This window comes from Oculina patagonica, chromosome 13 (assembly GCF_052425735.1).
Source record: "Oculina patagonica isolate OP01 chromosome 13, crgOcupat, whole genome shotgun sequence".
Taxonomy (NCBI): Eukaryota; Metazoa; Cnidaria; class Anthozoa; order Scleractinia; family Oculinidae; genus Oculina; species Oculina patagonica.
Window position 1 is genome coordinate 35,803,611 of NC_135770.1, and position 13,136 is coordinate 35,816,746.

A 13,136-nucleotide genomic window follows, 5' to 3' on the forward strand; every position below is an offset into this window, starting at 1 on the left:
CATGCTTGGAACATTTAATTATTAGGCATGACACTGCGACAACCTGCGATAATTGACCTGCGATACCAACACCGAGCATGCGTCCCGCGGTTTGAAACATACTGCACGAGGAATTGCATCTCGGACAGAGGATCCATCGCTTGGAACATACTGGAACCCTCTGCGGTCAGCGCAATAGCCTGATTCTCAGACGGTAGGCTATCAGCGCATGGAGGGTCTCAATGGAGTGGTGGCTTAAATTATGGTTATTAACGGTTAAAATTTTGGCTTTTTTACGGCTAACGGTTATTTTTTTTCTATAACGGTTAACAGAAGGTAAAAATTAATTTTCATTGTTTTAAAAAGTTAAAAATTAATTTCCATTATTGAAAAACATATTTTAGGTCTCAGGGCCATTCTGGGACGATGAAGTGAACTGGTTTGGTTTATTTATAGTTACTGACCGATTTTTTACGGTTAACATATTTTACGGCTAAAGGTTAAAATTTTCCAATTTTTACGCTTAACGGCTAAATTTTTGGCCGTTTAACGGCTAACAGTTAACCCCATTGAGACCCTCCGCAAGGGCCTTCAAGGGCCTTTCGTGCGTTAAAAATATCATACCCCTTTCTAGGAATCGTCTCTGAAATGGATTCCACGTTCTTCTGATCATGAGTCTTAAAATCACGACACCGTTGGGGCGCACCTAACTGTAAAGGTATTTTAGGGGATTACCCTGCAGGGATCCCGCATCCCGCCCTCAATTTACGAACATCCCACATCCTGCCTACAGAAAAGAACACATCCTGGTACCGCCAAGACAATTCATTCAGTATCCCGCTACTAAAATATTTAATATCCCGCATCCCGCTTTGATTTTTAACCTCATCCCGCACCGTCAGAATATCCTGTCAAATTCAATTACTATTTGCCCGTCGCACAATCTTTCCCCGGAAAAATTGCGCGAGGGGCTAGAAGAACACCTACCTCTCTCACTCATCCTCTTCGTAGTTTATCTATTTTGTATATTTTTGGCTGCTTATACCGTTACGATTTTATACCGTCTATATTTTGCAGTTTCACATCAGCTGTATGGCAGAGTTATATTTTCAAATTCGAACAGGACACCGTCTGTATGCATGTCGAGCGCGTTCCCTAATCTTTGATTACGACTAGCAGGCTCCCAAGTGGGGCAGGGCCATATCAAACCGTTCAAGAGTAAATGTAGCTTCCTACGCAGACGTTCGTTCCTACGTAGGCTCGTCACGCGTCTCTCCCCCACGAACCACCAACGACGTTCGTGGGGGAGAAACGCGTGACGAGCCCTAAGAACGTCTGCGAAGGAGGCTAGAGTAAATGGTTATTATCTTTGTTTTCTGGGCGACAAACTCTTCCTTTCAACTCTTTCAGTTCGTTGCTAAGTTTCGCCAAAAAGTACCAGAGGGCAATTAATTGAATACCCATATACAGTCAACTCTCTCTTAACGGACACCTCTATAAGACGGACATCTCTATAAGACGGACACCTGGTGATGGTCCCTGCCGTTCTGTAATTTTACTGTAACAAAACTCTCTGTAAGACGGACACCTCTCTAAGACGGACAACGGACACTTTGAAACCGCCAACGGACACGCACAAAAAGTTTTTTTTAGTGAATAATACTTTAAAACTTGGTATCGGCATATAGCATAGTAAGTCTGCACCTTTAGAATACCAAACTTACCAAAAACAATCCGCTATAACGTATTACGTGTATGGTTACCAAAGAGGTAGTTTTCTACTTACGGTATTACCGTTTGTAATGAACAAACAAGTCGAATTTACTCTTGTTCCACTTTATAGATTTTGCTCAAGTAAGCGACTTAAAACAGACGTGTATTCGTTGTGCATAGCCGTTTAGCTTCATCATCTCAAATTTTCTGGTGTCACGTTACCTCGACTCTCTATAAGGCGGACACCTCTATAAGACGGACAGTTGGGGCCGGTCCCGACGGTGTCCGTCTTAGAGAGAGTTGACTGTATTCGCATCTAAATATACATCTTTTCGCTGATTACGTTATTGGCAGACCACCATTTTTTCCCAATTTTTCATTAGCGTGCGGTCAATGTAACGGGAAGAGCTTTCGGCTCTTGTTTCACCCGCAAATAGCGACGAATCTGAATGCTCTCAGCAGGTAGGCCAGGTAAGTGTTTCCTGAATGCACGATATCATTTTGAATTTGTTAGCCTGCGAATACAGCCGCCTCTAAGAATTTGTGCCATTAGGATGAAACCATGCGAGGCTGTAAACTCGATTGCATCTATGCCAACTCTCCCGGATTATCCGGGAGTCTCCCGAATACAGGACAAATCTCCCGGTCTCCCGTACGGGTCGTCAAATCTCCCGGATACGCAGCAAGGTCTTAAAAATACGTGTTTTCACACTTATTTTGGCCGATTTCGGGAGAAAATTTTAAAATATTTGACGTATTTTTGTGGATGACTCGTGAAGCTATACTTTTAACGCAGTTTTCGAATTTGAGAAGATTTATCTTGACGCAAAATTAGGGGTCTTCCGGATCTCGATTTTTTTAGGTTGGCATCTCTGCGATTGAACGTTAAACTTGGGTAATCAATGAAATTTTAAGACTTTGTGGTTTAGGAAGAATATTTGGTAGTTTGCGCGCGCAAGCAAAGAGACAAACATATTTCCAGACAAACAGTGTTTGTTACGCGTTAGTTCTATTAGACTGCTGTATGGGGAAATAGCTCAAGGTACCAGGACTCTTGATCAGCTTCAACTTCTTTTAATGTTCTTCTTCTGCGACAACTGCACAACTAACTTAAGCGAAAAACTAGCCCTTCTAATATAGGTAAAATGTAGACATGTTTGGGTTTGCTGAGCGTGGGAACTTTTGCGGCGTACCCCACAGTATGATTAAGCTCGTGAGAACACACTTGTTAGACGATCAACAAAAGTAGAGAATAACCAATTAAATTTAAACGGTGTAACAGCGGAGTTTGACTTAGAACCCAAACAAGACTTCCATATAGGTGGGAAACACGGACAGTTTTGGTTCCCAAACATGCCTACTCTGAGAAACGGAACTACGACAACCCAAACGACTCTTACGAACTAGACACTAGACAAAATTGCTAAAAAAACCAAGGAACTGCAAGTGTGGGCTAAACCTTGAACAACCTTGGACTTTAATCCTAAGAATAACCTTGAACAACCTTGGTAACTAAAACACTTCACAACAGTTCTAAAGATGAATTAATTAGTATAAATTTACATTTATGCCATATTAGCTATATATATTTTTAGTCAGGGTCATCTATCCCCGAGCATCAACCATTCATAACGTGGTTTGGAAGTTTTACTTGCACTCCGTTTTGTCGTCATTATCAAACGGCAGCTTATCGTTGTTTAGGGCTTTCATTTGGTTGCGTGAACCCGACTAGACTAAATACTATACTATAGATCGATTTCCAGACAAACAACGAGCGAAAATGGTTTGCAGAAAAAAACATCAGCCTGACAGCTTATGGTCGTGGTTCGCTTGCATCTGTGCTTCTGTTTTTCAGGCTTCGAGCCTTGGGTTTTGCCTTAGCTTTGGAGTAATGATGCCAGAACTCATGAAACAGTTCGACGAAGGAAGGCAAAAAACTGGTAAGTGAACCAATCATTCTATCTTAGCCCAAGATACACTTCTACCCGAATCGAATCGTAAGACACGATGGTTGAAAATTAACTATTACTCGCGAGCATAGTGACTAGCACAGCGCGTTCTTTGCCGGTGCTCTGATTAAACCATTTATTTATCCAGTCTTTATAAAAGTTGAATGCGAAGTAAAATTTTTGTTGAATAAAAAATAAATTAAAAGATGAAGCGTTGTTTACCAGCGCGACTGCGAATTATGTGAATTTAATATCCTTGATCCTACCGATTGGGAAACAACGGTTGCAATACAATAGGATATTGGTCTTCAAAAGGCCTAGGTGTCACGGAGTTTGAGAAATGTTGGCAAAAAATAATTGCATTTCAATTCAAACTTAGCTTGCGTCGCAGACAGTCAGGACAGTCTAAACTCAAATGATTGGAAATGGATTGGAAATGCGCAATTTCCATAAATATCGAGTTTGTTTTCTGACCATATGCAAATTTTATACAGAAAAGACAGGTAGAAACAATAACACTGAATATCACACAGATACTGTAAGGCAATGTTCGCATGGGTCCTGCCGGTTTTTTTTGTTAAATGGATGCCGTCCTAAACTCAGACAAGATAGGTCTTTCGTTTACACGGGTCCTGTTACCCGTACCGCCTTTCCTGCCCGGGGTCCGGTGCGATCGTCGGACCTGCAAAACTGCAGGTCCAATTTCGGATTTTTAACTCTCTTCTCGGTGTTTGGATATCCCGATGAAACACTGTCGCTCGTGTTTGATATATTACATGCTAAACCGGCCAGTGTGAAAGACTCGTTCTTTTTTTTCTTTTTGGCTTGGGTACTAGTTAAATTTCGCGCGCAAAATATTAGATATCGGACCGGATAGGCCTTTTGTTTACACGGGACCGTTCTGGAACCGTTCCGGAACGGATCCAAAACTAGACCTGCTATTTTGCAGGTCTAGTTATGGATCCGTTCCAGAACGGTTCCAGAACGGTCCCGTGTAACCACCTGGATCGGTTCCAAACGGTTCCAAACGCTCCGGAACGGTTCCGTTCAGGTCCCGTGTAAACGTAGCCTAAATACCACGGCTCATTTGTCAGTCAACAGCGAACGAGACAATAGCCGAAAAATTAATCATTACCGAAGAATAACAAATTGAATTCGCCGACCAGTTTTTAGACGATATTCCCAAGACTAGGATATATTATTTAACAAACTGTCAACGAATCGCATTTTTACAGCGACATACAAGACTTCCTGACCATGCATATATGGGCATCATGATCATAAATATGCTTATTGTTTATTCGACTGATTAAATTTGGAACTCGTACAATGTCCTGCATAGACTGAATAGCGCGAGTCTAGTATTAATGCAAATTAACTCTTTGTGATTTCAGTTTGGCTCGGATCGCTGGCGATTGCTTTAACTTTTTTCCTATGTCCCTTGGGATCAGTTCTTTGCAAAACAATTGGATGTCGCCTCACTGTCATTGCTGGATGTCTGACATGCGCCGTCGGCTTGCTGTTGACTTCTTATTCTTGTAGCTTTCCGTTAATGTTTTTCACCTACAGTTTTCTGTTTGGATTGGGAGATTCTTTGATATTTATGGCGTCCTTTCTTATAACGGCAAAAAATTTCCGCAAATACCAGGCTCTTGCTGTAGGGGTCGTTTCAGTAGGAGGTAGCGTTGGGGTCCTCGTTATGGGCCCCTTTCTACAGCTCTTGCTGGACACGGTCGGTTGGAGGGCCACATACAGGATCACAAGTGCATTGCTTTGTCTTGTAACTGTCTGTGGAGCGTCGTATGGGGAACCTGTAGAAGAAGGGGACAAAAACACAACTCGAATTGGCCTGCTGCAGTCTGAAAGCTTGGAATCTCCTTCTACGGAGGCAGCTTCCTCTAACGTTGAAGTTGTTAAATCAGTCAATAGCAATGATTTGAAAACGGAATCGTTTTCAAAGTTAGCAAAGAAGAACAACAATGCTAAAGAAGGAATTGGTACATGTAAGTTCTCGTCCAAGCCCTGTGCTTCCAGAACAGAGATATTTGCTTCGAACGGCGAAGAAAGAACATTGATTTCAGTAATCTACACTGAAGATGCTGATATCAGCGATATGAAAATGGGAAAAAAGAAGGAAACAGGAAAACTTATGGACTTTTCAGTCTTCAAGGTTCCCTCTTTTACCATCGTAGTTATTAGTCTGTCACTGATGTGTCTGGGACACTACACGCCACAGTTGCATTTGGTGAGTAACCAAGTTATGATAATCAGTTCTCTGTCCTCCGCAGAGGCTTCTGTCCCGCCCGCCCCTCCGGGGGCTTCTTTTGTATTCGCGTAGTAGCGCGCGTGGGAAGACTGAGAAAAGGGAGAGATGAGGCGTGCGGTGCATGACGGGAAAGAGAAAGTAAAAGCGCCATCTCCTTCTTCCCGTCGCTCTTCGCGCGCCCTTCCGTTCTGTGCTCGCCTCAGGATCGTCACCGGAGGAGAGAGAAATCAGTTTGAAATTATATTAGGGTGGTGGTGGCCTTATGGCTACTACGTTGTATTCCGAGTTAAAGGGCCTACTCTCGAGTCCTGACTGGAGCTATTGTGCTGTGTTCTTGGACTAGATCGATACTAAACTTGCATAATAACTCTCTCCACCATAATGTTCCGGCGAATTGTTTCAAAATATTGATTCAGATTCAGGCATACTGGCTGAAAAATTAAAAAACAAGATAAGCTTCCAAAATGAGAGAAGTTCAGTTGTCTAAAATTGTGGTCAAATACCAACGCAACGTATACTATGGGAAACGTATTGGGACAAGAAAGCGGCAAATTGACATCGTGTCATCATTATACATGAATGTATGCACAAACCTGACTCAGTATCATGTTTGTTTCAATTAAAAATATATTTTCCATGTGTCGTTCTCGTTGCAGGTTAAACATTGCTTAGAAATCGGAATTTCGGCTGACTCAGCATCCAAGCTGTTTATTTTTCTCGGTTTAGCATCGTCCGTTTCCCGTGTCATGACCGGAAGACTTTGCGACATTCCCTGGATAAATACGATATTTGTTTATCAGTTTGGAAACCTGCTTGTGGCCTTTATGACTATTGCGCTACCGCTGTTAAAAGACTACACGGGTATTCTTGCATTTGCAGTAGTTTACGGAGTTGGTGATGGAATTTTCATCACAACGATGAACTCGCTTCTGATGTTCACAGTGGACGAGAAACGCAGAGCTGCCGCATTGGGCCTGGGATCTTGTTTACTGTCGTTGGGAATAGCAGGAGGTCCTCCACTAGCTGGTAGGCATGTTCAGTTTGCATTGTTCCCACCCCAGTCAATCAATCAATCAATCAATCAATTAATCAATCAGTCAGTGAGTCAGTCAGTCAGTCAATCAATCAATCAATCAATCAATCAATCAGTCAGTCAGTCAGTCAGTCAATCAGTCAGTCAGTCAGGCAGTCAGTAAATCAATCAATCAATCAATCAGCAGGCCATCAAGCCAGTCAGTCATCAATCAGTCCGTCAGTCAGCCAGTCAGTCAGCCAGTCAGTCAGTCAGTCAGTCAGTCAGTCAGTCAGTCAGTCAGTCAGTCAGTCAGTCAGTCAGTCAGTCAGTCAGTCAATCAGTCAGTCAACGCACTAACGAAGCTTAAAAATACTCGCAAAAGCACTCGTGCAACTAAAATAGTAAAATTTAAATCAGAATAAGATACTTCATATGAATATTAAAACAATATTCTAGCTACATCCAATATCCAATAATATCCAAGAGCTGCCCTCCCTACTAACCTACGAAGTTACGATTTTGTGACGCCTGTCGTTACCGGAGACAAACTTTCTAGTCTCTCTTCTTTTTGAGGTTGCACCAAAAAGAAAACACTTTGGCACTTTGATGTCCCGAGCGTTGTCTGTCTGTGTTGACACCATTTTAAATTGCCTGCTTTTCTGTGCAGTTAAGTGGCTATGGAAAGACTTTCCCTTCTAATCTATAAATCAATAACATGAATGGATTTCCATTTTCTAGGATTTCTGGCTGACACATATGATGGGTACATGTGGTCATTTACAGTGGCTGGAATTGTGATGCAGTTTGCAGGAATTCTTCCTGTTGTCCTTTTGTGGCACAAGAAAAAGGAAGCACATCGATCAGTCGAACAGAAAAGACTTGTATGATGAAGGAATTATATTTTTTTTCGTATGATTGGGTGCCGGTAGTATGCAATATTGCCGATACACCAAATCTCCCTGGGTTACTTTCCTGTTGGAAGTGATCCCACGGGGCAAAGAAAATCTTGACCCCGGTGGTATTTCAACCCAAGACCTCCGGATTAGAAGCTATTAGATATACCGACGCTCTAGCGAGAGAGCTACGAGGCCAGACGGAAGCAGGTCGGGGTAATTGAGACAGTGAATCGCGGTATGTGTACAAGTGATGTAGATATAGGATAGGAACCGCGTAGCACCTGTGTAATAGGAATTATATAAAACTGAAATCATAATTATAAATTTATAATTCGTCTTTCACGGCTGCTACGCGGTTTCCGTCCCATATCTATATCACATGTATGATGACTGTTGCTCCTTTGCGTTTACTTTAGACACCAAACAACACAGCGCTACACTTTGTGCGTTGCACTTCATTACATCACCGGAGATGTCAGATGTTGTACCTTATTAAATGAAATTTTCGCGACACGTTAATTTCGCGATTTTGAGGTGCGCATATTTCGCGACACTTAAATTTCGCGTTTTTGCGAAAATTTTGTATTTTGAATCACTTTAATTTCGCGTTTTTGAGTAAGACACAATTTACATTTCCTGTAAAAACGACTTCATTAATGAAAAAATAACGTCAAAATTAACAAAAAAGCAAGGGTGAGACTAAATCTCAGCAATAGATACAACAGAGCAGTTAATGTTTACGAGGAGGTCATGCTTGTAAGTGCATAAGTTATTGTTCTTGAGTCAATTGACGACAACATCCATTTAGATTGATAATTTCTTCCTTCAGTGGCACTAAACTTATTATATGAGTCACTTAATTTTCGCGTCATCTTATGTTCGCGACACTTATTGTTCGCGTCACTTTAATTTCGCGATTTTTTTGGAATCGCGAAATTCGCGAAATTAAAGTGACGCGAAAATTTCATGTAATAAGGTATAACAAATACCATGTACATTGCGCGGGGTGAACACAGGGTGAACAAATACAGTACTAAATAAACAGAAAACTAAACACAGTTGGATAAACAGCGATCAAGTCGAAGGCAGCTTTTTATCCCTGGGGAAGTGCCGAACCACCTGCTAGCAGCCGGGGTGTGGGAGGGGGGGGGGGCAAAGGCAATCCACTATATAAGCTATCTACAGGTACAGTAAGATGTGCCATCTCGAACTCCGAAAGAAAAAGAAAATTTATTCGAGTTAACGGCGAGATAAAGGGGTTATTTTTACAGTAATGACAGAAAGATATGACCAGAGAAATGACATTTTGTTCGAGTTGTGTATTGGCTGGTTTGGTCTGAAATTGCTTTGGGCATAAATCGCTGGTAAACTGATATCTCTTGCGATATGCACACTTCAAACAACGTTAAAGGGAACCACTCTGACGACAAGCTGACGTTGAGTAGTTTGAAATAATGCCATAATTCCATTTTTTTTTCAGGACAACGAAGAAATAACATTTAATGGAAACAAAAAGTAGAAAAGATTATCGCTTTTAAAATTCCCACGCGCCCCCATTTTGAATTTTCTGGCTTGTAATGGTTGTTGCTATTGTTAGGAAAGGCCGTCCATTTTGCACTTAAAGTGCTCCGGCTAACGCCATTTTATTGGGAAAAAAAATCCAGAGGAAGCTCTTCAGGAGGTTCTGAGCTCCCGTTAATTTTCGGGGTAAAATGGCATGAGTATTTCGGGCCTATATAATAATTATGTTGTTGTTTTTTGTCTGTTTTCTCTCATGAGGTACGTCCATAAGAAGTGTAAAATCAGGTAGAAACTTACTATCCATGGTTTACGTGATGGGAAGAATTGCACTGTTCCATTTGTCAAAAAATTCTCACCGAAAATTCCATGCAAATGGAAAGCGTCCTAACACTAGTGTCAGCAAAACCGTTTGTCGATATAGGTAGAGTGATTTGAGTTAACCCGTGAAATAGTTATTTTTTAGATACTATTAGGACCTGATTATATGGCGAATTTCAGCCCGGTTTGCCGGGCTGAAATTTTGTTGCTATTACATGGAGAATTTCAGCCCGGGCTGAACACTTTTTAAATTGAATAACAAGAACATTGAGAAGCTTAAAATCGGGCGCTTTGCCTTGAAAGGCAGGGTTCAGTACAGCAGAAACCACGAAGCAGTTACTTAAGTAGCACTCAGTCCGACTGTGTTTGTGTAAGTCACAGGGCTTGCATGAGCTGTATTAGTGTGCATAATATAATATCTAGAACGTTGTCGAGATTGCATTATTACTTAATGACATGATGGTTTCAATTTATAAATGTATCTCACACAATACAAATAAACGATTGAAGTAGACGACTAGACAATGTAAAGTTTTAAGACTTAGCAAAGTGCAGTGTATTGGTAATACTGTAAGGTGCGGTTTCACCTGAAGGTCGTGTGCTTTTCGGTATTTTTCAGGCATTGCACTTTGATGGGACAGTACTACAACTGTTTACCGGGGAACTACTATTGTCAAGAAAATGATCACAACTTGTTGATGAATGATTGAACATTTGTTTCATACCATTACTGTAATAGCAATTGATGAAGGCTTTTAGTCCTGAACCAAAGTATAAGGACTGGGAAATACTGAAACCCATTATCAGCCACCTTAAACGGAAATATCTTGTTGGTGTTTCAAGGAATCCAAGGAAACTTCACTCATCCCATGTATCTATGTATTGCGGTATTTTGTAATTTTTTGAGTGATTTTTGGGGATGTTTGGCAGGTGATAGTTTTTTTAAAAGAATTAGTAAAATTTAGACAACTAAGAAATATTGAAAATTTAATGTGAATTTAACATTGGAATTTGAAGTTAGAAATTGGCAGACGGACACCAAACAGTCCCGTGACATCCTGGAGTGTTTTTGCATGGGGGTCAACTGTGTGATGATGTTTCCATTTTTTTCTTCAATCCCCACTGATAAAGAACTGTTGTTGGTGTTATGTTGGTGTTATCACATGTCAAGCCTTTAACAAGGTATGAAAGAACACAAGGATTTAAATTATTCTGGTGCTCAATTTTTGCGTAACTAAAATTGATGTTACTCAAATTCCTGATGGATTCTGTCTTAAACTGTTACGAGCTTAGTATTTCCAAATTATTGCATGTCAATGTAAGGCAAGACAAGACATGCCTTGGTTCTTATGTAATTCTCTTAAAAACACATAAGATATTGACTATAATTTTGTCTGTGCTATGGCAATTCACAGTGGGGTGGTCTTGATGTGTCTTTAACTTGTAGACTGGACTGGACTAGTAAAACGCGGACTAGTAAAACGCGGACTTGTAAAACGCCTCTAGACACTTCAAATTCCTTGGCCACAATCATCTTACGGCTCTCTTCAATACATAATGTCTCAAAAAACAGTAACCTCAGAAAGAAGTCAGAAGCAAATAAGGTCGAAAGACCGAATTTGAACATATAACGGCAAATGTTCTAATGTCACGAACGTAGGAGTCGTGTAGGCCCGTCACCTTTATTTACCACATACTGCCCCCAAATTAAAACAGTACCCTCAGAAAGAAGTCAGAAGCAAATAAGGTCGAAAGACCGAATTTAAACATTTAACGGCAAATATTCTAATGTCACGAACGTAGGAGTCGTGTAGGCCCGTCACCTTTATTTACGATTGACTGTTGATTTCTGGACGGGCCCCGTTCTACCTCGTGCGAGCAATACAAACGACTGCACTCAACAGACGTCAAGTAGTGGAAAGAAAGAAACATATGCACACAACTCATAGCATCAATCCCGTTGTTTTAGTAGGGGTTTGCAGAACGAACATGTGCTATACTGCAAAAACATCTCCACGCTAAAACAGACCATAGAGTGCTCAAAAAAGCTAGAAATATGCCGTCGAAGAAACACACAAGAGCTTCAAACACAAATTGTTTCGCTCGCTAAACCGTTTAGTTTTATCCGATTTACAAGCGCTTGTTTTACAAGTCCGCGTTCTACAAGTCCGTGCTTAACAAGCCCTCGTTTTACAAGTCCGCGTTTTACAAGTCCGCGTTTTACTAGTCCGCCTTTTACAAGTCCGCGTTTTACCTGAGTCCGCGTTTTACTAGTCCGCGTTTTACAAGTCCGCGTTTTACTAGTCCGCGTTATACTAGTCCGCGTCTTACAAGTCCGCGTTTTACTAGTCCGCGTTTTACTAGTCCAGTCCAGTCCTCGAAATACAGTATGCCAAAACTCCCCGCCCTCTAAAGATAAGTCCTTGACGGTTCTTGTCGTTTTTCGGTGCCTATTCATCTTCGGCATCTTTCTCATCCACCTCTCGTTCTGTCCTGTGTATGTCATCACACGAAAGAAAAGCTGATTCTCAAAAAATCTGCCACAAAAGGAAATTGACAAAAACAATATGAAAACCATATATCGAAAGTTTCTTATTCTAAAATTTTATCATACGTCTTAATTCAGAGCTACAAAGAAGTTCCTCCTTTTGAGTTATTGATACTGTTCTTACAGTACCTCTTTCCACTAGCGAAATTTTACAAAATTCCTTCGCGGCGAAAAGGTAGCGCGAATCCAGAACAGACTCCAATCGAGAGTGGGTTAATTCTAGATTACTATTAATTAACTATTACAACATTCATTTTTAAAATAGTTTCCCAAGCCGACTAAGCTAACTAAACGTCGAGTGTATCTTTCAGTAAACAAAACATGCCGTTATGACGCCGGAAATCCAGCTCACGCATACTATACCCCGTGACTCACGCAAACCTCCGACTTACGTGCTACTACAGTCATTCCTTTCTGAACATTTTTTTTTGACCACCACCGTACCTTTCTACCCAAAAAACTCATGAAACCGCCCGGTTTTAACCTGTTTTAACCTTTCAAAAATTAGAGCGTTCGAAACTAAATAAGATCCGTAATCACAAACAACATACAGCCGTTTACCAGCACTCTTTAAAACTCCTGAAACCCTTCAAAATCAGGCAAAATAAATCTTTGAAATAACCTTTATCAATGTTTCTTATTTTTTATTCAGTTCTATAAAATGCCTTTCATACACTACTGTCAAACAAAAATTTCAATTTCCTCAAAGTTTCAAGACAAAAGAATAACAAATATTTCGTGCACAATGTAATTTGATTAAGCCAATATTATCACGTCTAAAAATACTTCAAGCAATTCAGTGAAAACCCGTTTTTTTTCGTATCAACGAAAACCACTTTCGAATAATCAATACATGAAAATAACAATAAGATCAAAAGGAAGAAAGGAACCTTTCTTATTATTTGAAGACTTTTAAAGCCGTGATATTATG

General features: G+C 40.7%; 1 protein-coding gene across 3 annotated transcripts; it reads left to right on the forward strand.

The window, feature by feature from the left end:
• Nucleotides 1-59: 59 nt before the first annotated feature.
• LOC144635817 (monocarboxylate transporter 10-like) lies at nucleotides 60-10,171 on the forward strand. Of its 3 annotated transcripts, none has more exons than XM_078494934.1 (6): nucleotides 60-2,163; nucleotides 3,548-3,632; nucleotides 5,036-5,886; nucleotides 6,564-6,933; nucleotides 7,661-8,302; nucleotides 8,795-10,171. In XM_078494934.1, exons 2-5 carry the CDS (start codon nucleotides 3,584-3,586, stop codon nucleotides 7,807-7,809), a joined length of 1,419 nt encoding a protein of 472 aa, XP_078351060.1. In that variant the 5' UTR covers nucleotides 60-2,163; nucleotides 3,548-3,583; the 3' UTR covers nucleotides 7,810-8,302; nucleotides 8,795-10,171. The 3 variants fall into 3 exon arrangements, with proteins under 3 accessions (XP_078351060.1, XP_078351061.1, XP_078351059.1); XM_078494935.1 differs by lacking the exon at nucleotides 60-2,163 and adding an exon at nucleotides 2,574-3,200; XM_078494933.1 differs by lacking the exon at nucleotides 60-2,163 and having other exon boundaries at nucleotides 3,243-3,632.
• Nucleotides 10,172-13,136: the final 2,965 nt, after the last annotated feature.